The sequence below is a fragment of the Triturus cristatus genome, chromosome 1_2 (genome assembly GCF_964204655.1).
Source record: "Triturus cristatus chromosome 1_2, aTriCri1.1, whole genome shotgun sequence".
NCBI lineage: Eukaryota > Metazoa > Chordata > Amphibia > Caudata > Salamandridae > Triturus > Triturus cristatus.
This window is the reverse complement of record NC_140580.1, coordinates 504958556-504985364: the sequence shown is the minus strand read 5'-3', so window position 1 is coordinate 504985364 and position 26809 is coordinate 504958556. Positions and strand designations below refer to the sequence as shown.

The 26809-nt window shown below is 48.5% G+C and overlaps 1 protein-coding gene across 6 annotated transcripts in view; it reads left to right on the top strand.

The window, feature by feature from the left end:
* Nucleotides 1-26809, top strand: part of MKI67 (marker of proliferation Ki-67) — a 132124-nt gene that overhangs the window by 50165 nt on the left and 55150 nt on the right. For all 6 annotated transcript variants that reach the window (XM_085606222.1, XM_085606223.1, XM_085606220.1 and 3 more), the window contains 5 exons: nucleotides 1198-1369; nucleotides 2014-2127; nucleotides 2649-3550; nucleotides 5094-5148; nucleotides 5360-5656. In XM_085606222.1, the coding sequence (XP_085462348.1) occupies nucleotides 1198-1369; nucleotides 2014-2127; nucleotides 2649-3550; nucleotides 5094-5148; nucleotides 5360-5656 (1540 nt within the window). The remainder of the gene's footprint in view (nucleotides 1-1197; nucleotides 1370-2013; nucleotides 2128-2648; nucleotides 3551-5093; nucleotides 5149-5359; nucleotides 5657-26809) is intronic.

Sequence of the window (26809 nt, the reverse complement as noted above, 5' to 3'; positions counted from 1 at the left end):
GGATGACAATGTCAAAAAAAAGCACTTTTCTACTTATCAAAAGGGTTATTCTTCCCAGGGTTTCCCCCTGCTCCAGCGACTTTACTGGAAAGTGGCCACCGTTATGATAACCTTGCTTAGACTCATTAGTGAGCTGCTAGCCTGCACAGCTTAGGAACACTACATTCAGTTACACACGGAATGTTAGTACCAAGTTACGCCCCACCCCCTCCATTCCACACTCTCAGCCCCCCACTCCGACGAGATAGCCAAGAGCTCTCTTTATAACCTAGATGTTAAACGTGCTCTATTACTTGGACAAAACCAATCCCTTTCACCAAGCATATGTGTTGTTGCCCATGGTTCATAAGGGTTGGTGCATTCAAACTTGCTATCCTGAAGCCAAAAAAACACCCTTCCTATCACTCAATATGCTCTGTATACGTAAGAAGAATGAAACTATGACCTTCCTTTTGAATTCATCTCCTTCCCGCCCCCGATTGAGGAGATATTCTAGCTAGACAAGCCACAGTTGGCCAGACTGTCCTAAGGACCTTATTCCAGACATCTGCATCATCCCAGGCTAGTCACTGCTTTTGGGAGGGAGCTGCATTAGTCTATGCAGAGAATGTGTATCTACAGCAACACAGTACGAACTGGAAAGGTTACTTGCCCTGTAAGTATCTGTTTGTGGCGTGGGCCCATCCTCCTCCGTAGAAGTGTGGCTCTGATCACAGATCTCTCTTTTTTATTATTCTATTTCCTTTCACAATATACATTTGCATAAAACGTTATTCACTTTTTTTCCCTCCCTTACTCGTGCCACCCCTTTAGAGGAGCATGTGACCCTGAGACTGGCCTGAGGCCCTAGCTGTTGGGTGCCGATGTATTCCTATGCAACAATTTAATCTTTTACCAGTGTTTGTCGAAAGTCTGTTTAGCATGAAGGATTAAGGGTACAAGTTGAGTGTGCATCTATCTTTTGCCTTTTACAATGAGATAAATGGCAATTAAACAGACTGCTTTATTAAATTGTGTGGTCCTACTAATTTTTTTTTTCGCAGGTGTTTCTGTCTGACCAGTTTTATTAAGCGTGCTTGTTTATGAAAGGTGTGTGAATTCTGGATACAAAACACTTTTGTGTTCAATATTTGATATTTTCGATTGTTTCAGTCATTTAACAGTAACTAATGATTTGTTCATTAATCCTTTAAACAGACCCCGGCACGTAAAGTCAAGGGCCATGTCAGCACAGGCCATGCAGATTCTCCAGCTACAATAGTTATTGGAAGAGCTCATTCACGTACCATGCCGCTTGCAGGACGCACTCCGCGAGTTGTTCGAAATTACTCTTTAATACAAAGAGTGGATGTAAATGAAAGTTTTACAGGTGAGAACTTTGGGTCTAATGCCTGTTCCTGGTTAATAGATGTTCAATTGATCTTTTAAGTTGCAGCATGATTATGGTACTTTTAGCTCCAAGTACCTTCAGCCCCATATAGGGGAAGCTCTCCCTTTATCATTAACTTTCATAAGAGTTGTGCTTTGAAAGGAGAAAGTCCAACATCTTCCAGTAAGGGTGGCTATGTTCTCACCCTAGACTGTATGGCTCTGTTAGCAAATTATCTTATCGGCATGAGCTCATAAAGGTATCCCAGAGAATTGCTGACTGCTGACTTACCGGTGTAAGGGATGTCGTTTTTTTTTTCCCATGGAAAGACACCTGACCGCGGGCATGTAATGTGTGGGCTGTTTAGCATCCCAGTACAAAAACAGTGAACATGCTTTAGTCATGTTTTAAGGGCTACTTCATTAAGGCTTTTATGTCCAGGTCGAACACTTTGTATGTACTTGCAGTGCCCTTCCAAAACATTTGCCTTGCGGGTAGAGAAGGTTCATTTTCCGTAGTTAAGACTTTAAATCCCCTATAGTTATAGAAGGAAATGGTACAGGAAATACTTCAGTAATATTTGTTTCATCTTTACTCCGGCCCTTCGAAATTTGCTCCCTTTTTACTTTTTTTCTTTCTTCAAGGAATGGCTGAGATGTTCACAACTCCTATGGGGGAAAATAAAGCTTCACGTTCATTTACACCTGCAAAAGCTCCAGCCGAGGAATTGTCCGTGATGCTCACACCTGAGGAGTCTGGTTGGTTTTCACATTTTTGTTTGCGTCAGGTGGCCCATAAATAATATTGAATGAGCACTTTAGCATATCCATTCCCATTATCTTGTTGAATATCTTTAGAAACTGAGTGAATGAGGGCATGTCTATAATTCGGGAGTTGCTGAAAGCTCCGTACCCTGCCAATGCTGCTCCTGCACCTCCTTACACGATATGAAAGTAAGTTAAAAACTGTTGGAGTCAAAAATGAACCTCTACTAAACAGTGGGCAGGCATGCGTGCATGTAAGTAATCTCTGAAAGTCCTTGTGCCCTCTGCAGTAATCAAGTGGGCACTCCGCTTGAGTTACCCAAAATCCAGATGTCATCCCACTTTCCTATTTGACTTAAGTCAGGTGGGGGATTTACGTTCGGGCAGCTACGCCTTAGTGGTAGCTACATCAAAAGAAATCGAACTATCGTACTGCTGTCGGAAATTATCAGATTCAGTTTATATTGATCACGTTATGCATTAATAAGTGTTTTTATTTGTTATTTTTTTTACAGGAGAGATGATTGTTTCACCTTTGAGTACCACACCAGTTACAAAGCAGCACAAGCAATATAGTCAAGATGCAGTTTCTAGATTCTTGAGAGGTACTCAAAGTAGCAGCCAAACTAAGTTGCAGAGGATGTCTAAAGGCAAGTCACCGAAGGCAGCCAATTTGGAAAGTGGGAAGGAGACGTACAAAACACCACAGTCTTCTAGAAGTCGTAGTTCAAAAGCAGACGTTACAGAATCTACTGTATTGAATGACTTTGTAGGTCTGCGGAGGTTAATGAAAACTCCAAGGGAGAAAGCAAAATCTGTGCTGGATTCAGTTGCGTTAAAACGATTACTGAGAACTCCGAGGCCAAAGAGACAGTCTGTTGTAGATGAGCTAGCTGCTGCAGCTAAAAGTAGATCCGAGAAAAGTGACTTTGATCTAGTAGGGATTAAGCGACTTATGAAGACCCCCAAAGAAAAAGGACAAGAAGTATTGGATATGGTTGGAGTAAGCCGCATTATGAAAACACCCAAGCAAAAAGGGAAGATTATTGAGTCCAATTTGGGGATCCGACGATTGATGAGGACTCCCAAAGAATTTAGCATATATACCAAGAAGAGACTCGGGCAAAAGGTTCAACCAGTTGAAGACATGATTGGTATTAGCCGCATTATGAAAACTCCAAAAAATAAGACGCAACCAGTTGAGGACCTAATGGGAATAAAGAGGTTAATGGCCTCGCCAAAACAGAAGTCTTCGCCTGTAGAAGATCTCAGAGGAATATCAAGACTGTTAAGGACCCCGAAAGAGAGAGTGGTTCCCTTGTTAAGAGCGAGCACACGGATTAAACCTACGCTCTCGGATTCAGAATTGAACTACAGCGGCATTAAAGAGTTGTTTGATACACCCCAGGAAAGCAAGGTAAAATCCTAGGGGTTTAGTGATAAAATCCCTTTCGTACTGACTTTGTATTTTTTTTCAAGTACCAGTTCATCTTCCTGAACTGTTTTTTTTTCTTTCTTTTTTTCTTCTTTTTTTCTCCTGAATTTGACAGTAGCAATAGTGTACACAAGTTTGCCCTCATCACTTTGCTTGACTGGTCACCAAAAAGTGGGTTATGTAATGCTGCATGCAGCTCTGAGCAGCTAGAAGTGGCTGCAAGAGATGCAGTGTACTTACCGAAAGATTCTATGTTGCGTTGTGCAAAGTTTTTTGACTGAATTCTGGGGCATTTTTGACTTGTCAAACAAAATGGTGTTCTCTGGTGCCCTGTATTGACGTCAGGGCAGTCACTAATTTCGTTTTTTTGCAAATCTGCTTCTTTGGATGTGAAGAGGAGCACGGTTTCGTGACCCCTCTTCAGGAGCCTACGTTACAACATGTAGGCATTAGTTATCCTCCATTAAGTAGACCCTATTCTCCATCTAGTGTCCTACAGCATCTAACCTGTTGATCTCCCTATCCGGTGGTTTCCCCAGTGATATCACTGCTTCAACTTCCATCAGCCCACTAGACAACTGCTCCGCGTCCCTTTCTCTAATGCAAACCCTCACATCTGACTTATCCAATGCAGAGGTTGCTCCTTCTCTTAGCAGCAAAGACATGGAGCAAGCTACCCTTTCATCTCCGGACCTCCCCCATCTTTCAGAGTTCCTAATGTCCCTTAAGACCTGCTATTTGGCTAATCTACTTGACCTTGCCAGTGCCTAGATACCCTCACAGGCAATATGAAGTGCTCGACAAATCTACTGATTGACATAGGGAAATTGCCATTGGTGAGTCTGGCCATACGTGATGCTTTAAAGGGTCCCGAGACCCTGTATAGTTTTTCCCAACCTTTGTAACTGCTTTTGATGTTTAGGGAGCTGAGTCTTTAGAATCCCAGTATGTCTTGCTTTCTTGTATCTGGCATTCCTTGCCTTTTTTGTTAGGGTGTAACGTCTTTAGTGAATCTGTTCTCTTTCCAGTGGCATCCCGTTGATATTTGCTGCCCTGTTTACTGTGTATATTAGTTAATAATCTGTAAGCTGTGCTCTAGTTCAAGTCTAATGTTGGTGACTACATCTATCGTGTTAAAATTCAAAGATTTTGAGGGACCTTTGAAACTCACTAGTAAACAAGCAGTCCTTTTGTTTTCACAGTGCATCTGACAAGTTAACAAAATATAACTTGCAGCATGTTTTTGACTGTAGTACCCCACCTCACAAAAATGTATTAGGAGATTGTGGTGAACAAGATGCTCATTGCAACAATCGGAGTTTAAAACTGGTTTGCTAATTAGCGAGCTTTGAAGGTCCCTCTGTCCTTGCTCTTCAACCACTCACTTAATTCCAAGTTAGTTTAAGAAAAGGCAGGTATTTTAGATATCCACCTATAGCATGATTTTCATTTGTGTAAATCATTTTTAGCACTCTGGAATTACTTTTTTGCTTTTGTCTAACCAACTGTATTTTTTGTTTTATAGATGAAATCCACAAAGGACCTTACGGGAAATTCCACTGTTCAGGAAACCACAGAAGGTAATTATTTGACATGTATGCGTATATATATTTGCTAGACCAATTTTTTTTTTTCAGTTGCCCGTAGTTAGTTGTGGGTTTGAACTGTTTCAGAATAGATTGCCCCCCAATGTTCAAGCAGCATGAGAGACTGCTCTGTTTCAGTTAGTGTGACTTTTCAGTTTGTTTATGAAAAACCTTTCTAGTCCTTACAAATGAAATTTAATTTCAGAAAATGAATTGTTGCCACATCCCCAGTCCAAGATGTCGAGCATTAGAAAGAACCCTGAAAAGGGACTACAACGAACCTTGAAGGTGGAAGATAAAAATGACACACCTCCTGGACGATTGAGAAGAAAGCTTGAAACTAGGCATGCAAGCAAATCCCTTTCTGTTGAAACCGAGGATGTTGGGACTTCACTAACTGAGTCCAAGTCCATTTTGTTATCTGATAAAATTGACTCTCCACCGAAGAGAAGAGCGAGGCCAACCAGAGGATCTGTGGAGCCTGTTTCTTCAACCGATAAAGGTGAGACCATTTTTTTTGTTTGTTTTTTGATCAAGTGTATTGAACTTTTAAAGCACATTCATAACTGCATCAGTCATGCAGACTATCATACTGTACACACACCTCTGCACAGTGGGGGTTTTGCCTGGGACCACAGCACCGCCATGTCCCACTTCGCCACTGCCACCGCTGTCCCGAGGAAACGCTTGTCGGCCCGAGAGCCTTCCAGGCCATCGATAAAGGCCTAGAATCTGGCGCAAAGGGTCGTGGGGAATGGTCCACCCCAGGGTCTGTGAGCTCCAATTCCACACCCGCCCAGAATGGAGCAAGGGCTGTACACTGCCATACTATATGATAGAAAACCGCGGGGGCATGGTTGCAACGCGCTCAGGCAGGGGCAAGGCGTAGTTGGGCTTTGTGTAGGCGCTCCGGGGTGAGAAGCCCCGTGCAAATAGTAAAGTTGGACTAAGCACAGCTTCGACGTCGTCTGGGTCTTGAGGGCCATAAGGGCGTCCCTCCAAGGTGCCCAGCCAACCCTCTCAACAGGCTCGCAACACGTGTGGGTATTCATGAGGGAACGGTATATCAGGGAGACCCCGCCCCTACCCAGATTCCCCATCACCTGTGCCTCAAGGGGACTAAACTCTGGAAGGGAGAGGGTAGGTGCACCCCCAGGTCGTGCCTAAGCTGCAGATATTTGTAAAACAGGGAGGGGTGGAGAAAGAAGCGCTGCTACAGGTCTGCGAAAGTTCTGATATGGTCCCCCACCCAGACATCCCCAAGAAGCGAGGTCCCTATGCGGTCCCATCGTTGTAAGTCCCGGAGGGATGAGGTCTCCTGCAGCAAAGTGCCACACCACAGGTGGGGGGGGGGGGGTCTGTCTGGTAAGTGTCCGATCACACCATGTGTGGCACAAGGCAGTGCACCAAGCCTGGAGGACCGACCGAGTAATGAGGGGCAGGTCTCGCGGCACGGGGGTTCCATACAAGTATGCCTGGAGCCGCAGAAAGTCCATCTCCTGAAGTTCCACTTGGTACGCCGGGTCGAACCAGCTGCCCATGAACCACTAAGTTTCGTGGCAAGGTAATAGAGATGAGGGTTGGTGACTTCCATACCTCTGTCATAAGGAGGTATTCGGCAGTGTGCCATGGACATCTGCAATAATCTCAAGGTATTTCCGCCTTAGTGATGAGAACTCCCAAGGGGTTGGGTAGCTCTCCCCACTTTCAGCTGGGGGGGACGCGTGTTAGACCTGTCAGCCTTTGGGTGGTCCCTCCTCATTATTTATTTTGTCCCACTTTTGCCTCAAACCCTGTTAGAATTTTTCCTTTTTGGGAACCACCAGACTTTTTAGTATTGATGCAGACTCAGGGAGCCATTTTATCTACCCCTGGAACTTCTGTCTGAGGGCCTGGAGCACAAAATGGTGGCCACCTGTGACATCATCAGAACCCACTGGAACCTACTAGAACCTTCTGCAACATTCTGGAACCCTGTGACAGTTGGAGGCGGTTTATAATGTTGGGAAGCTAAGTCAGAGAGTTGGCAGTTGGAGCTGGCAGTTGGCACCTGACTGGTGAAGAGAGAGCAGCAGAAACCTGAAGGAGGAAGGAGTGAGGCAGCAGGGGTGGAAACTTGTGCCTGGAGTGGGGTCCATAAACCCACCCTTGATACTAGTCCCTACTGACTGAGCCCAGCCTGGAGCCCTGTGTGGGAAGAAGCAAGAAAAACCATCTTAAGGACCTGGACAGCAGGAACAGGCCTTAAAAGCAAAGAACAGCAAGTTCCTGACCTGGTTACTAGTAACTACCTGAAGTCCGACGTCGAGAAGCCTGGAGACCTGGAGCCTGAGGTGGAGAAGCGGCGCTGACTGGAAAGCAGACGTCGTACCCGGAGCCGCCAGAGGTCGAGAGAGGGCGCCGACAGAGGTCGTAGAGAGTACCAGAGGTTGAGGAGGAAGTCACCCGAGGTCGAGTGAGCGGCGTCGACGGGGGAGTGAAGTCCGCCCTCCGGAGTCGCCGGAGACCGAGGTGAAGCGTGCCGGAGGTCGGGAGTGGAGATCGCACTCCGGAGTCGCCGGAACCTGAAGAGAATCGTGCCGGAGGTCGGGAGTGGAGGTCGCACTCCGGAGTCGCCGGAACCTGAGGAAAGGAGCACCGGAGGTCGGGAGTGGAGATCGCACTCCGGAGCCGACGGAAGTTGACATTGAGCCAAGGCCGGCCGACGTCATAGAACCGGAGCCGCCCGAGGTAGACATCGAGCCAAGACTGCCCGACGTCATCGAACCGGAGGTCGACATCGAGCCGAGGCCGCCGACATCGAGCCGGAACCGCCTATCGACGTCGTCAAGAACTGACATTGCGCCGAGGCCGCCGACATCGAACCGGAGCCGCCTCACGGCGTCGACACGACTCCAGCAGCGTCGGAGCTTCATAAAAAGGGCAGTAAGTGGAATAGAGGGCGCCTAAGGCCCTGTGGAGCCCTAAGAGACCATCCTAGGGGATAAAGAGGTGTTAGGACCAGCCTGGGAGTGCCAGGGGTGGACTGAGACTGATACAGTGACCTGTGTGAGGGGTTGTGTAGTTTGGGAGAACCAGATTCCTAGATTACCCTTGATCTACCTCAGTTTTAGCCTCAGCCTTACCCAAGCTAGGTGAGACACCCTCAGGTCACCCACCTAACCACAAGCTGTGACTGGGCCAAATCAGCCCAAAGTATTTGAAATGTGAGCTGATTTTTCAAGTGTCACTGTTGGCTTTTATTATTTATTGAGAGCACTGTATCTATTGTATTTATCCTATTTATTGCTTCACTGTATTTATTGTTCCACAGTATTTATTGTCTCGCAGTATTTATTGCCTCATAATATTTAATTGCCTGTTATGTAATGCACGTATATTTATGCCTTGATTATTTATGATCTACCTTATTTATTGAATCGTTAAGACAGTATTTATTTGACGTACCCTTCCACAGAAAAAGCCTTGTGTACTGTGATTGTATTATTTATTTAATCAGCAACTAAGAGAAAAGAAGATAAACACAGATATTTTCATAATTTTTACGGTGTAGAGTCGTTTTTGGAACGGATGAACGCATGGTTATTGTGTGGGTATGACGTATGCTTAGCACGGTGCCTGATTCCTGACCACTCGAGCCAAGCTACCACAGCGTGTCTAGGAGAACACCACCACCCTTCCGGTGTGGGAGTGTGTTTTTCTAACAGTCGCACATTACCAGTTACAGATTCTCGCTATGTGTAGTCCTTTCACAAAATGGTACCAGTATGTGTTGGTCAAATCTGAGTCCTCAGGTGAGTTATGCTCTACATCCCTGTGGTGGGAGAGCGACATCTCAACAGTCCGTTTCAGCACAAACTCACAATCACAGCAAACAATAAAATAACGAGCACTGACGTCTGGTCTTTTTCCGCGCCAGCCTAGTGCAGATCCGTAGAGACCTACCCGTAGCCAGTTTTTGCATAACTTATTTTCGACTTTTTGTTGGGGTTTTTTTTTTTTTTTTCTTCTTTTCTTCGAGTCATAGACTCCTGGTGTGTCGGATGTCCCAGTGAAGGACCAGCTTCAAACTCTGCGGTTCCCATGACCGGATGGCGTCCGTGATGGATCCGCACCTCATGTGCCTTTGGTGTCTGGAGTGTGGCCACGACCCAAAGTTGTGTTGGGCCATGAACCCGAAGGCTTTGCAGGAGCAGTCTCGAAAGCTACTGGTTGCCCGGCGCTGTGCTCCACATTACTCTCGTTTGAGGGGAAAGTCTCAGTCGCGTAGCCCACACTACTCGCACTTGAAGTTGTCAGGGAAATCTTAAGGTAAGTCAGGGAACCAGAAGAAATCTAAGAAGCACATGTGTTCTTTGACTTAAACCAATCGGTCGGCCAATACGACGCAGGATCCCAAGTGTCCTTGCTCGAATGCTCCGTCTCTGGAGCCTATTTCTGAGACTGCTCTGCGCCTCCCTCCCTTTCCAGGAGCTGGAACATCTCCTGCCCAGATGCAGACTTTCTGAGGCCTAGTACCTCCTATTTGGGCAATCCGGCTCCGCCAGAGCCTTGGAGCCCCGTGGAGTCTCAGGGGTCCGGATGACACCAGTGGCTCTCACTCGCCCTTCCCCCAGATCCTGGCATCCCACATGCCCCTCTGTCGCTGCTGACCACGTCCTCCTCCCGGAAGTGGACACAGAGCTGTATCGGCGTCTATACCGATGTTGGAAGTGACTTTCGGTCCATGTTCATTCCTTTGGGACCAGAAGGTGGGGAAGAGGACTGGAAGGGGCCACTGGACTCTTTAACTGACCAGCTTGAGTAAGCGTACTTGCGAATGGACCTAGGTGATGCCAGTGGCCTAGACACATCCCTTGGCATTAGCTTGCTTTCTCACCCTACCGTGGCTACGGAGGAAGGAGCTTCCTGTTCGGTGGGGGTGGTGAGGGCAGCCGAGGTCCTCTGCCTCGAGCTCCCTACGGTTGCAGTCAGGACTAACCAAACAGGTGCTTCAGCCTGCAGCTTCCTCTTCTGAACCCCTTTTGCCATTCAAGGAAGCCTTAACGGATGTCCTTCTGGGCACTTGATCCAAGCCCAGCACTGGGGTTCCCTGTGATTAGGACTTGCTCAATGCCCGCTCCAAGTGACCCAGCATTCGTGACCCAACACCCCTCCTCGGCGAGTTTGGTAGTCTAAGCCTTTTCATCAAAATGCGCATTCCCTTCTGTTCCCCCAGATTGGGATTCCAAGAAGCTGGACCATCTTGGGAAGATGTTTGTGAGAAAGTGCCATCTTTCTTGCATGTTATGCCCCCACTGTTTGATAATTGCTGAATGTACTTTGAGTGTGCCCTAGGCTCCTGCCAATCGGGTGTCCAGGGCCTATGTTCCTTGACTAAAACTGTGCTGAAACCTAAAACCCAAATTGGCAAACCCTGGCCACAAGTCAGCCCCTGGTAAATGGTACACTAGGTACCCAGGGCCTTGTCACCCGGGAAGGCCCGAAGGGCTGCAGCACTTACTGTGCCACCCTTGGAGGCCCTGTACCCTGACACAAACACACTGCCCTTGCAGGCTGAGTGTCTTCGTACAGAATAAAACGGTCGACAAGGCGAACATCCCTGTGTGCAATGCCCACAACATACATCAGCCACTCCTCTAGCTGTGTGCCCTATGCCAGTGGTGTGAGTACAGGAGCATGAGCCCTGTGCCCCTACAGTACTCTGGTCCCTTCCTGGGCACTAAGTTCAGTGCCGCTATGTAAGAGTATATGGTGCTGGGAGATCGTCAACACGAACTCCACTGCACCATGGCTTCACAGAAGACTGATGTTTGGTATCGAACGTCTCAACACATTAAACCCTCACTGACGTCAGTGCAGGATCTAATGTACGACCAAGGGCATCTTAAAGATGCCCCATGAACCTAACCTACAATTCACGTCTGGTCTGATAGGCTGCCACACAGCAGACATGTTGCTGGACCCCTAGGTAGAGAGCCATCCGCTCTCCTGGGCCTGCATCAATGCACATCCTGGGCGAGGTGCTAGGTCTCCTCCCCCAGGATGGGCAGGGGAAGGCATGCCGCCTTTGTGAGCTTCTCCAGGCCACTTGCTGTACTCCTCAACTGGCCCCTACCGGTTCTAAGCCTTTATAAAAGGATTATTGCTCCCACATTACCACCCTCTCCAGAGTGGAATCTAAACCTTGTTCTTACAAGGCTCATGGGACCCCCATTTGAACCTCTGCATAAATGCGAACTACAGTTCCTCACATGGAAAGTGGCTTTCCTTATCGCGATCACCTCTCTCAGAAGGGTAAGTGAAATCCAGGCTTTAACCATACAAGAACCATTCTTACAATTACACCGTAACAAAGTGGTTCTTAGAACAAATCCGAAATTCCTTCCAAAAGTCATATCTCCGTTCCATCTTAACCAATCAGAGTTACCAGTGTTCTTCCCAAATCCAGACTCCGTAGCTGAAAGAGCTATTCATACCTTAGACGTTAAAAGAGCCCTTCTTTACTACATTGACCGAACCAAATCATTCCGCAAAACAATTGTTTGCTGCTTTCTCCACCACATAAAGGCAACCCCATTTCCAAATCTGGGATAGCTAGGTGGATAGTTAAATGTATCCAAATATGCTACCACAAGGCTAAACGCACACTAACGGTTCCCCCTAGAGTGCATTCCACACGCAAAATAGGGGCTTCCATGGCATTTTTAGGAAACATTCCCTTAGAAGATATTTGTAAGGCAGCCACATGGTCTACAACACACACTTTCACTAAACACTATTGTGTTGACATGCAAGTAAAGCAGCAAGCTTCTGTGGGTCAGGCTGTCCTTAACTTCATGTTCGAGGCATATGGGCTGCAGATTGTACACTTTTGCATAGATCGCCATCTGGTGTTGGGCCCGGATGTTTGCAGTTTGTTTTTGTTCTTGGACAGTCTTTGGAAGTCATGAGTTCGGTGACTCCTCCTTCGGTCCGTACTGCGCATGGGCTTCGGCTCCATCCTCAGATTGTTTTTTTCCGCCATCGGGCTCGGATGTGATACTTCGTGCTCCGGCTTCGAACTTTTCCAGTTCCAGCCTCGACGGAAAATCCTCGTCCATCGAGATTCTTCATCTCTCTTAGAGGCACTTTCTCGATTCCACTCATCGGCACCGGCCTTCGGGCCCTCCTCGACTCCGGTCCCGGCCGATGGAAAGGACTCCGTTCAAAAAGTGCCCAAAATGTGGGTCTAAATTTCCCCACACCGACCTCCATCAGGTGTGTAACCTTTGCCTCTCTCCCGAACACTATGCTCGTGACTGCCCCGCCTGCAAGTCTTTTCGATCGAAAAAGACCATCCGGGATCGAAGGGCTCGACGCACCATGGCGCACTCATCGACCTCGGCTCCACCAGACATCTTCGGAGACGACACCGGAGCTTCGGGGCAACAACACACCGAGCAGGAGGAAGACGACACCGGAGCTTCGGGGCAACAACACACCGAGCAGGAAGAAGACCTCGTCAGCGCTTCCGAGGCCGACTAAGAGGACATCACACCGGCGCAGAGGGTCGTGAGTACTCTACCCCCTCCCACCCCCACGCCCATATCCAAAGAGTCTCTGGTTACACCTTCGCCTCCGGGCCTAGGGAAAACCAAACATGCTGCTTCTATCACCCCACCTTCGGGCCCGGTGTCGAAGCATCACAAGTCTCACGGCAGCTCGGGCTCGAGCCAGCCTACTCCTGGTGCCGACAAACACCGTTCGGCACCGAAGAAAGTGACACCCAGCTCGGCTCCGAAGCCACCGGTGCCGAAGCCTGGACTTTTGGCGCCGACGAAACACAATCATAAATCCCTCGGCACCGACGCTCCCACGCCGAAGCCCACCTCGACGTCGAAAAAACCGGAGGTTCCAAAAAAGCATGGCGCAGATAAACCACCCAAGCCCTCTGCTCCGAAAACATCGGCGCCAGCGGACGATTCGGCGCAGACGGAACTATTTACGCCTGATCCGTCTCAAAAAACCTTGTCAAAGGATCCAAAGACTGGGCTCTTGATTTTGTCTATCAAAAAAAGACGTCTTGACACACCAGCTCCTCCACCGCCAAAACGGAAGGACTCTTACGGGGATCCAGATTATGATCCAACGGACGCCCCGATGGACCCCACACCCCCAGGGACCCCAGACCCATGGGAGGATTACCAAAACCCTGACATACCAGATGTGCCCCAAGATGACCTCTACCCATCCAGGCCATCTACCCTGGAGGACTCACTAGGGTTTCACCACTTAGTGCAGCGAGCCGCACACTATCATGGGGTGGAACTACATAGCGAACCAGTGGAGGAAGACTTCTTACTGGATACATTTGATATTCAGGATAAATCTACAGCCATCTTGCCCATGCTTAAGGGTGTTACCAAACATGCTGCAGAGGTGTTCAAAGACCCAGTCAGGGCCAGGGTCTTCAACCCTAGGATAGAAAAAAGTACAAAGCAGCCCCCACAGATCCTGCATACATTAAAGGACCTGCTCCTTTAGATTCCCTAGTTGTGTCCACAGCTAGAAAGCGGTCCAACTCCCAGTCCTCAGGTGAGGCTCCACCGCCAGATAAGGAATCAAAACTCTTAGATGCGTCTGGTAAACGCACTGCCTCGCAAGCCGCAAACATCTGGCGCATTGCGAATACACAGGCGCTGCTTGCGCGTTGTGACAGAGCACACTGCGATGAGCTAGAGGCTCTTATGCAACAACTCCCAGAGAAACACAAACGTAAAGCTCATGACCTAATACAAGAGGGAAAGCTCATTACTAACACCTCCATTAAATGTGCCCTCGATGCAGCGGACACTGCTTCTAGAGCTATAAATACTAGTGTCCTGCTTCGCCGTCATGCCTGGCTCAGGATCTCTGGGTTTAAGCCAGAAGTCCAGGCATCCATACTAAATCACCCCTTTGACCAACAACACCAATTTGGGCCAAAGGTGGACGAAGCATTAGAAAAAATGAAAAAGGACACAGACACAGCAAAGTCTATGGGGGCATTACAATCCCAAACCCCTAGACGTTCCTTTCGATGTTCGTCCTTTCGTAGCACAGGCAGAGGCTACTCCACCGACACTGCCTCTACCTCCTACAAATCCCCTCCTCAAACTACCTTCTCAAAGGGCTACCAAAGAGGTGGATACAGGGGTAACAACAATAAGGGCAGGGGCAAAACCAACACCACCCGTTCTGCCACACCGCCCTCCCAATGACTTCCCCTCGCTCCCCCCAAACCATCCCACTCCGGTGGGGGGCAGACTGCAAAACTTTATTCGCGCCTGGGAGTCCATAACATCGGACAAATGGGTGACCCAAATTATTCGGTCAGGGTATTGTCTCGAACTAACCTCTACCCCACCCAATATTCCACCAAGGCACCGCACAATGTCACAGGAACATTCCACACTGCTCAAACAGGTGATCTCCCTCCTACAAAAACACGCTATAGAGCAAGTCCCCGTCAATCAGCAAAATTTAGAGGTCTACTCTCTGTATTTTCTAATACCGAAAAAAGACGGGACCCTGCGGCCCATTCTGGACCTCTGGCCTCTAAATGCATACATACATTCGGACCATTTCCACATGGTCACCCTCCAAGTCCTCCCACTCCTCTGTCGGAGACTTTCTCACTATCTTGGATTTGAAAGACGCATACTTTCATATTCCAATACACCGGAAGTACCTCAGGTTTGTGGTGGACGGTCAGCATTACCAATTCACGGTTCTCCCCTTCGGGGTCACCACCGCACCACGGGTGTTTACCAAATGCCTAGCGGTAGTAGCAGCACACCTCAGACGCCAACACATTCACGTCTTCCCTTACTTAGACGCCTGGCTGATAAAAGCCGCGTCTTACGACCAATGTGTGCAACATACAAACAGCACCATCCAACCATCCAACTGCTCCACCAGCTAGGCTTCACGGTGAACTACCAAAAGTCCCACCTCATACCATCTCACACAAAGCAATATCTCGGGCCACTATAGACACCTCCAAGGGTATAGCCTATCCCAATTCAGCCAGGATCGCAAGCAAACAAGCCTTGCGCCACACGTTCATTGCTCAGCACTCTCTCCCAGCACGAGTGTTCATGAAGCTAATAGGGATGATGGCATCTTGCATTTTCATAGTGCCCCATGCAAGACTCCACATGCGTCCACTCCAAGAGTGCCTAGCACGACAGTGGAACCAGGCCCAGGGACAGCTGACGGATCTGGTGTTGGTGGACGGCCGCACTCATCACTCTCTGCAGTGTTGGAACATTACAAACCTTTCCAAAGGGCGGCCGTTCCTGGACCCGGTTCCTCAGGTGATTCTAATAGCGGACGCATCGCTCTCCGGCTTGGGAGCGCACCTCCTACACCTCACAATGCAAGGTCTATGCACGCCACAGCAAAAGTCGCTCCACATCAACCATCTGGAGCTATTGCCGATCTTTCTAGCCCTAAAATCCTTTCAAAAACAGATTTCAGCCAAAGCAGTCCTCATTCGCACAGACAATATGACTGCAATGTATTATATTCAAAAACAGGGGGGGGCACACTCTCCCCAGCTCTCCCGCTTTGCACAGAGCATATGGAGATGTGCAATTCCACAAAACCTCTTTCTCCTTGCACTACACGTCCCAAGCATACAAAACACCATGGCAGATCTGCTCAGCAGACAAACGCAACAAATACACGAATGGGAACTGCATCCACGAGTTCTTCGCCCATTCTTCCGCAAGTGGGGGCATCCTCAGATAGACCTCTTCGCTACCCACGAAAACAAAAAATGCCCAAGCTTCGCCGCCAGATACCCACACCCATTGTCCAAAGGCAATGCGATATGGATGAACTGGTCAGGCAAATTTGCATACGCCTTTCCACCTCTCCCACTAATTCAATTAGTGGTCAGGAAACTACAACAGCACTCCCTCACACTCATTCTGGTAGCCCCAACATGGGCCAGGCAGCCGTGGTACACCACACTATTACAGCTATCAGTCGTACCACATCAAAAACTGCACCTGTCCCCATGCCTCCTAACTCAGAACCATGGAGAAATCGGACACCCGGACCCAGCTCAGCTCAACCTTGCGATCTAGCTCCTGAAATCATAGAATTTGGGTACCTTAACCTTCCCCCTGACTGCATGAATATTATCAAGGAAGCCAGACGTCCTACCACTCGAGCATGCTATGCCGCAAAGTGGAAGAGATTTGTTTACTGCCGTAACAATACAATCGACCCTTTAGATGCATCCATACAACACATTATATGCTATCTACTCCATCTTCAAAGGTGTAACCTGGCATATTCTTCCATACGCCTACACCTAGCAGCGATTGCTGCTTACCTGCAAAACAGACAGCATTTATCACTGTTCAGAGTGCCCGCTATTAAAGCCTTTATGGAAGGCCTTAAACGCATAATTCCGCCTTCTCATGTATGGAATCTCAATGTAGTTCTTACAAGGCTAATGGGTCCGCCCTTCGAACCCCTGCATAAATGTGAGCTACAGTTCCTCACCTGGAAAACCGCTTTTCTCGTAGCTATCACTTCCCTTAGAAGGGTTAGTGAAATACAAGCGTTCACTATACAGGAACCCTTCTTACAAATACATCACAGCAAAGTGATACCTCGTACGAATCCAAAATTTCTGCCCAAGGTCATTTCCCCCTTCCATCTCAATCAATCGGTGGAATTACCTGTCTTTTTCTCGCAACCTCAATCTGTTGCGGAAAGGGCTCTACATACACTTTATGTTAAGAGGGCTTTACTGTACTACATACAAAGAACGCAACCTTTCAGGAAGACTAAACAATTGTTTGTCTCCTTCTCTCCACCGCATAAAGGCAACCCCATCTCTAAATCAGGGATAGCTAGGTGGATTGTAAAGTGCATACAAATTTGCTATCACAAGGCAAAAAGAACATTATCTGTTCCACCTAAAGCCCACTCTACAAGAAAGATGGGGTCTTCTATGGCTTTTCTAGGGAACATACCCTTAGATGACATCTGCAAAGCAGCCACATGGTCAACACCGCACACCTTCACAAAACATTACTGTGTAGACGTGCATTCCAAGCCACAAGCTAGTGTGGGCCAGGCTGTACTAAAGACACTATTTCAAACCGCTGCAACGGATACCGGTGGTCGCCGCTAGGGCTGGGTACTGCTATATAATCTATGCAAAAGTGTACAATCTGCAGCTCATATGCCTCGATCGGAATATGCTACTTACCAGTATGCATCTGTTCTTGGCATGTAGAGCTGCAGAGTTGTACACGCCCACCCGCCTCCCCGGCTACCTGTATCCGTTCCAGTCTATCTTATTTAGATACAACACACATGGGTTTCTCACTGTTATCACTACGCTCCATCATTTCCCTGCTGGCGAAAAACAATCTGAGGATGGAGCCGAAGCCCATGCGCAGTACGGACCGAAGGAGGAGTCACCGAACTCGTAACTTTCAAAGACTGTCCAAGAACAAAAACAAACTGCAAACATCCGGGCCCCAACACCAGATGGCGATCTATGCAAAAGTGTACAACTCTGCAGCTCTACATGCCAAGAACAGATGCATACTGGTAAGTAGCATATTCCTTCAAACTGCTGCAACCGATACAGGTGACCACCGCTAGGGGAGGTACTGCTATATAGTCTATCCTAAGTGTGTGATCTGCAGCTCGTATGCCTCGAACGGAATATGCTACTTACCAGTATGCATCTGTTCTTTGCATGTAGAGCTGCAGAGCCACACACGCCCACCCATCTCCCCGGGACCTGTATCTGTCCCAGCATCACACATGGACATCTCTTTTCTACAAACTCCATTTCCCATCATGGCGAAAAACAATCTTAACGATGGAGTTGATGCCCATGCGCACTGTCGTCCAAAGGAGGAGTCACCTATCTCGTGACCAAAGACTTCTCCCGAAGACAACAACCTGCAAGCATCCGAGCCCAACACCAGATGGCGATCTACTATCCTAAGTGACAGGCTCTGCAGCTCTACATGCCAAGAACAGATGCATACTGGTAAGTAGAATATTCCTTTATGTGGATTGCTTGGTAGGTTACTGCATTTGTTGTAGAGAACCTTTTTGTTAGGTCTCGGCTAGCGAAGGCTGCGCTTGCGCAGTCTCGCTCGCGAGATTTAATGACTTTGAGTGACTTTTAGAAGAGGGGCTTGCTCCCGCCCCTCTTCACTCCTGTTCTCCATTGGCTGGCCTAGTAAATGCTGGCCAGCCATTGGAGAAGAGGTCCCGTCACTCCGATCCTGCCCCGTCCTTTTCGGATCGGGGGGCGTGTTTTTTGCGAGAAGTCTCAGGGAGGAGACAACAGCGAAACACGCCCCCCAATCCGAAAACGAGGCTGCGTTTCTCCGAGGCATATCTTCTCTGCCTCGGAGAAAGGCGGTGGTGTCCCGGCGTTGCTCCCTCACCTGATCGCCTTGTGTAGGACTTGTTACTGGAGCTGTGAACAGAAGATTAATTATGTTGACTAAACAAAACAATGTATGCATTTAATGCAGTTTGATATAGCGCAGACTTTACCCAAAGGTGTCAGAGCGCTTTACACTAGAACCATATAGTACGTTACATAAGGAGATTTAAACAATGGTTCAAAAACAATGGTATTTGTTGTCGGAGTGTCAATAGACCCTGGGGGTCAATGAGCTGAATGTCCCCAGCCTCACGGGGAGAAAATAAGGTTTAGTAATCAGTGCAAACAGCCGCTCCACGTGCATTTCGAAGCGTTTCAAAACACGCAGCCATGCTTTCCAAGACAAGCATTTTTGTTCCTGATTCCCTGTTTTAGCAGACCGCACGTAATCGTCCGTTTACACCTGGTGTCCTGTTTGGAGAAAAACACACAAGGGGGCGACTTCGCAGGTCTCCTGCCTACAGCAGGCACTTCAGCTGAGCTCCCGTTTCCCCTCCCCCCAAATTGAGCGCAGTCTGCGCAGAGCGCCCCTCCCCTGCCTGCTGCCGTTGTAAGAGGCGGAGTGCGGGGCCAGTGAGTCTGGGCCGCCTGGGAAAGCGCACGCATAGCTCGGTCCGGCCGCCATTCCTCTGTCCCCGGCGACACCTGTTACTGCAGCACCGGAGCGGACGGAAGGTAAGAGTCCGGAGCCCGCGCGCCCGCTGCACCGAAGAGCACTGCGGAAAGGGAAAGTGCTGGGAGCCGAGGCATGCGGGAGACCCATGTCCGTTTAAAGGTACAGGCAAGCGGCTGAGCTCGCCCTCCCCCGCGCTGAAATGTGAAACTGGGCTGACCCGGTGGAAAGGGGACTTGTGTAGATTCGGGGTGCTGCACACTTCCCTGTTCCCGTTAAGTGTCCGAGTAGAGTCCAGTGCACGTTGCTCCGCGGTGATGCCGTTCGTGTCTTCTGCCTTGGTAGCTGGTTGTTGTCCCTGCTTTGCGCTTTTGAAATCCTCCCGCGTGCAGTTTTGCTTTTGCTTCCGCGGCTGGGATGCCTCCGTGCATTCCTGCCTGCTTGGGAAGCCTCTGTGTTGTGGTCTGTGATATCCATGGTTGCTGCTTGTTTACCGCCGGAGTCTGATCCCTACATGTGATTCTTGTGTGCTCTCCCCGCAGGGTGTGTGCACTAATGCCCATGGCTCTGTGCTACGTTCTAAGGGCTGTCTGTACACCGTTGCTCCTGCTTTTGATGTCAGTGTATGGGGGCAGCCTCTTTGATGCTTCTTTTGCAACTGCCTGAAATATCTTGAATGTTTTGTTTCAGTACTAGTGATGGTTGTGTGTTCGTGCCTTTGGTGCTTGTGTCACACTGCCTTTTCACTGCAATTCCTGAATTTGGATGCCCCTGTCTGTATGCAGCTCCTGCACGTATCTACGGCATTTTTCATGACGGAGGTCCATATCTAGGCAACCAATTGCCCTGTACTGACGAGAGAAACACACGGTGTGCACAGGGCGCAGGTTCTACTTTTTGCCTCACCTGCCATGGACCCAGCCCCACACACCCTTTACTGTCCCTCCGTTTTTGTGCGCCTCCTACTGTCAGACTATGCTTCTTTGCACAGTGGTATATCCATTCCCAGCAGCAGGCGTCCAAATGAATCTGGTGGGTCAGTTAAGCGCTGCTCTCGAATTTAATTGTGGCTTTGTAAATGGAAACCCAAACATTCCACAGTTTTGTTTGTGCTGTGCTTTTTTTCATGCTTAACAATCCTTATCACTGGTGTTCTACCATACATCTAGAACAAGTCTGCTCGACAAGCCGTGTAAACCTGACAATTTACACCCGCGTGGTGTCACTAAGAGGACGTTGTTTTGCTACTTGTTGATTCAAAAATCACAATTTGATACAGTTATGTTAATCAGTAATTTTTGTCAAATTCGCTCACTTTTTTAAACGACTTTGCAACACTGGAGCTGTTAAACAAATCGAGTGATGGCAAGAATTACAGATTACAAATCTGCCCACTACTGCTGTTCACCTAGGCCTAATTTTAGGGAAGAAACGCCATCTTTGGTGTGGGGAATGTAAGGTGAAAGTCTTGTCTAGTCATTACAAGCCCCTTTCCGACTCTCAGGCGCCTCTTGAACAAATGGGTTATTACCCGTGGTTATGTTACACTTATCTACCATAGTGTAGGCTTTACTTTAATCTGTTTATTAATTATTCCGTGCGTTATCGTGTTAGTGATGCACTATTTTACGAAGGGATGAAAGTTCATGTGGGAATACAAACCTTAAACCTGCTGGCTGCTCTTAGATTTCTTAAGCAAGCTCGCAGCCCAATGGCCAGCCTTGGCTCCTGTAAGAAGGGTGGTGTTGGTGACAGTGCTATTTTTAGGTCTCGGCTAGCGATGGCTGCGCTTGCGCAGTCTCGCTCGCGAGACATAATGACTTGTGGTGTCATGCGTTGTAATGGTATGCGTTGTAATGGTATGCGTTGTAGTGCCATGCGTTGTAAAGGATGTTCCGTTGTAATGCCTGCTTTGTAAGTGTAGTGCGATGTAATAGTTGCGTTGTAAAGGTTGTTTCCCGTCTGGGAGGAGCGTCACCGCAACCTGTGCTGCTTTTGCCTTTAGTCTTTCACGTCTTTAGTCCATGATTTCCTCAATAGCCACTCTAAGATCTGTGTGTGTGTGTGCTAGGCTGTGTGTGTGTGTGTGTGGTAGGCTGTGTGTGTGTGTGTGTGTGTGTGTGTGTGTGTGCGCCTCTGTGTGGTTGGCTTTTTTGGTAGGTGGCTCTATGCGTGGGTGGCTCTGTCTGTGGGTGGGTAACTCTGTGTGTGTGTGTGTGTGTGTGTGTGTGTAGGTGGCTGTGTGTGTGGGTGGCTGTGTGTGTGGGTGGCTTTGTGTGTGGGTGGCTTTGTGTGTGTGGCTCTGTGTGTGGGTGCAAATGCAATAGGTCTCGCATTTGAGAGCGATTAAGCTATTGACATTGAAAATAACAATGCCGTTTCTTTAAATGTTTTAAAAACAAAAACATAAACAAAAATAATGTCATGAGCAGTGCCAATAGCTCTAACTTTAACAATGCCGAGACCATTGCATTGTAAATGCTTGTTGTTACTTGCAGTTCATAAGTTACAATTATGATATAGGACAGCAACCTACAAAGTGTCAAAGAGCTGCTTGCAAACTGCATGGTATGGGTGAAAGTTACGTTTTTTTTTCCCCCTTATCTTTCAATATACTAATGATGGTAAAAAGGGTTGGTTTGGGTAGAAATACATTCTTATTAGTAAAGACAACATGTCTTATGTGGGGTCTTTATTTTCCTAATTGTGTTCAACGAAGGGCCATCAAATGTATTTCCATTGTCTTCTGGCTGTGGCAGAGTTAATGTTACTCTGTCGCTAAATGCAGACTTTTTTAAATTAATTAGTTCTTCTTGGGTTAATTGCTCAGATGAATCTGAGATTTAAGTAGCAGATTGCTCATTTCCTACTGGATCATCAACTAGATTGATGGTCTTAACTTTAAATTGCCTGTACTAGATCTATATGGTTTGCTAGTAAAATTGAGCGCAGCCAGGAGTGCTCTGCTTCCTCTACCGAGTCAATGATGGAGTTGTTTGTATGCGGATAGTGCTTGTTTGGGTGAGGTCTTGGCATTGAATAACAATGGCTTGGTACGTGAACCTGGGCCTGTATCATAACTTTATCCACTGACCTTTCACTGTTTCCAGGTGCTGTTACTTTTATATTCGTAGATGGACTTGTGCTGGACCGTTGATCTGTATTCAATAGTGAATCTGACTTTTGAGGAATGAGTGGATTGGCAGTTCTGCAATATTTTCTGTCGTTGAATAAATGACTGCTGCTGAGTCTTTTAAAAACATAAATTTACAGCAATGGTTCATTTTCCCAAATATCTGTATTTGCGACCTCAATGGAATGCTATGGCCTTCACTTGCTTTAGTCGTGTTATCTGGCACAATGTCTGTCTGGGGTTTCCATGCAAGCTTTATTTGATTCAATCATTTCTGCGCAGCCTGTTGTCCGATCTTACCGGATTTTTCCTGTAGACTCCTTGGTTCCCTAGATTAGTCAAGCCTGTATTGCAATCTTAATAACAGGAGGCTTAAATGTTTTTGGTATGTTTGGTGTCATGGGGAGCAAGCACTGAGCTCACTAACCTTGTGTGGCCGTCTCAACGAGGTCGCGCTCAACTCAATATGGCTACACTAGCATCCACCCTACCGCAGCCCCTTTTCAGGATTCTTGAGCTCTGAATTTCAATTTGGTTCAAGACTGTGCACTGGGCCACAAGCATCTTAGGGCATTTCATGGCAGAACGCTTCAGTAATTCAGCCTCAAGCGATTCAGGGTTGAGCACCGTGCTCCAACCCTGAGCACTCCCCACCTTCCCACAGATGTAGACCTCCGTACCTCTGTCTTCACCCACTGCATGCCGCTCTCCCAAGATAAACCAAGCAACAGCAGGTGAGGGAGAACTGCATGGCTTCACAGCCCCTGTAAAAACCTCAGTGTATGCCTCTGTTCTCTCCACTTAATGATGCTCTCCAGGGTTGATATGAGTGGGAACTGGGCATAAGGAGGCCCAGAAGATCAGAGGTAGAGCTTAGCCCGCTGAAAGACCTCTGAGGACTGCTGAGAACCGCCGTGTAGCTCTGCTCTGGTGCTGAACCACACCCAGTCTCCAAGATTGTAAACTTTTTTCACTTTTCCCATTTGCAATAGTATCATTTGCAACAAAAATGTATAATAAATTGACCGAAATGTTTTTTCAGAAAATGATATATTCATTGATTCATGTAATCTTAGAGTGTTTGTGTATTTTAAAGCCTACGATGTCCAAATCTCTGACTTTGCATGTGAAAAACAAAATTCACAACACTGACAAGGCAGTATAAGTCACAAACTGATTTCTGATTGGCAACGTTCACATCACCCCTTCCTTGCGATCTGCAATGACCACTGTGGTCACAAATCATTGATTGCAAACCAACACAAGAAATGACCTTTATCCCTGCTTCTGTATTGCCTCAAACACAGAAGACGCCTGTTTCGCATACAGACACTACTTTTGTGCTCCTTACCACTGGCCTAGTGTAAGCTGTTGCAGGGTGCCCAGTGTCTATTCAAGTTCAATGCACCTACATGGAATTTGTGATACCCAGCCATCCATACAGTGGTGGGTTGAGATGCCCAAACTCTCCCAAAGGCATTCAATTGAGCGTTTCCCAGAACTCTAGATGCACAGTGAAAAAAAAAAATTGCAATATGAAAAATCATGTTTTTGTTCTTTTTCCACTTTGAAAACACCAATGCTTACCACAAATCTATATGTTCGAGGCATGTGGGCTGCTGAATTCATATCTGTGCATAGATCGCCGCCTAGTGTTGGGTCCGGATGTTTGCACGTTGTTGTCCTGGAAGAGTCTTCGAAGTATCCTTGGATAGGTGACTCCTCCCCTGGACTACAGTGCGCATGGGCATCCTCTCCATCCCCAGATTGTTTTTTTCCGCCATTGGGTTCGGATGTGCTATCTTAGCTCAAGTTAGGAAAATATTTTTTCGAGGCCAAAAGGCCTTTAGTTCGCGTCGGTACTGTTTATCGATCGGGTTTCGATAGAATTTGTTAGTTTACTAACTTTCAGCACCGACTGCTTTCGCATTTACCTGTCCATCGACTACTTCGACGATGGAATCCAGGACGCCATTCAAAAGGTGTCCGGTATGCAATGCGAAGTACCCACACATCGTCGTCCATCCGGTGTGCAACAAATGCCTTTCGCCGGACCACGACGAATCAACATGCATGGCCTGTGCCCGGTTCCGCTCGAAGAAGACTCTGCGGAATCGACGAGCGGCGAGACTCGAGGCGCAGCACGCGGCACCGGCCCCGACAGACATCTTCGGCGAGGCCGAAGACGTCGAGGAATTGGAAGTCTTGCCCTCCAGTCCCGTTTCCGAACACGAACCCGGATCGGACGAGGAAGGCGAGTCACTCTTCCACAGAGGTGAAGACGACACCGAGGTAGGAGACGACGAGGAGGCCTTCGGGGCCGAAGAAAGTAGCTCCAATGATGAACAAGGCCTACCTGTTCAAACCGTTCAAACACCAGTGCCACAGCCTATGGCTCCGGTCGAGGGATCGCCTTCGGGCCTTACCCGAGACCCATCCCGCAGTTCTTCGGCCCCGCCCTCGGGCCCGGCCTCGGACGTTCAGCGGCAGCCATTACTACATAAACAGGCTGGTTTCCCTATCACGAAACCGAAAGCTGCTCAGGTTCCACCGAAACCGAAACTGAAAGTAGCGCTGGTCGGATCGAGGCCTTCGACGCCAGCGCACCGCGTCGGCACCGACCGCACCAAGAGGGACTTCGGTGCCGAACTTGAGGCGGGCGACGTTGGAGTCGACAAACGTAAAAAAGCCATCGGCACCGACAAACCTGCTCGGCTACCGGCATCGACGACACCAAGGGCCGTACCGCCTGCTGTGTCTCACATCGCTCCCTCGACGACACCTAAGCCTCAGGTATCGAAGACTTCGACGGTGATCTCTTCACCCCGACTCGATGACCCGCCGGCACCGAAAAAATCTACGGCCGCCTCTACGAGCCTGGCCGGTGCCAAAGCCTCGAAGGCGCCCCAAGTACGACCTGGTGTGACGCAAGGCAGCAAAACCACACCTGTCCTCCAGGACACGTCGGGCTCCGGTTCGGTCGGAGCTCCCGCTGCCTCTTCGGTGCCGACCAACATTACCTTCGGCTTGCCTCCGTCAACAATCCCAAAAATGTTCCAACTCAGGACACGGGTCACCCAACCTACAGTCACACCTGCTGAGACGTCTCCGGCACGTATCATCGACGCCGGCACTGGCAGAATGATTCTCCAGGACCGAAGGATAACTTCGGAGCCGCCATTGGACCCTTTCAGGATCCCACTAAAAAGGAAGTTGCCTGCAGAATCGGAACCTCTCCTTTATGAACCCTTCCATTCATCCTACCAGGATCCACACCGGTTCTCCCCCACACGCTCCGATACAGACGCATTGGAGGACTACATGGCTGACCAAGTCCCCTACCATGTAGACACGGACCCTGATGACCAGCAGGACCCTGATCAAACTTGGGGCGACCCTGCAGACCCCAGTGCACCTCTCGATGCACAGGATCCACAACTCTATGGGGCAAAGACATCTCCTACGGAGGATACTGCGGCGTTCAATGCTCTTATCGAACGTGCTGCCAATAACCATGGGGTGCAGCTTCACTCTGATACCATCGAAGATGACTTTCTAATGGACACCTTTGCATCCTCAGAAAGACATGTAAAGACTCTGCCAATGTTGAAGGGGGTCCTCAAACCAGCCAAGGACATTTTCAAAGAACCCACCAGGGCACGAGTGATAAACCCCAGGATTGATAAAAAATACAGATCAGCACCTGGGGATCCTACTTACATCAGAGGACAATTACCACTCGACTCCATCGTCGTAGCGAATGCACGCAAGAGGGCACACTCGCAAACAACAGGTGACGCTCCTCCCCCGGACAAAGAGTCCAAGGTGTTAGAAACCTCTGGCAAGCGAGTTGCCGCCCAAGCTGCCAACATATGGCGCATAGCCAACACTCAGGCGCTCCTTGCTCGCTATGATAGAGCGCACTATGACACACTTGAGCAAATATTCCAACATCTCCCTGACCAGTTCAAGGAAGGCGCAGAAATGCTCATCAGAGAAGGACAGCTACTAACGAACGCTTCCATCAAATGCGCACTAGATGTTGCAGACACGGCTGCCAGAGCCATAAACACAAGCGTCATGTTGCGACGACATGCCTGGCTACGGATCTCAGGATTCAAGCCTGAGGTACAAAACAATATACTGAACCAGCCCGTCAACCCCGACTATTTATTCGGGCCAGAGGTTGACACCACCCTCAAAGATAAAAAAGGATACGGACACTGCAAAGTCCATGGGCGCACTACAAACTCAGTCCTTTCGGAGCGGCTCCTTTCGTCGCCCCGGAAACAAGGGAGCAGGTAGAGGACAGGGGTCACAACAAACATATAACAAAGGCAATACACAGACCACCTATGATAAAAACACCCGAGGTGGATATCGTGGCTCCAGCACAAAGGGCAGAGGACGCGGCTACGGCAACACCAGGTCCTCCCCCAAGAACAAG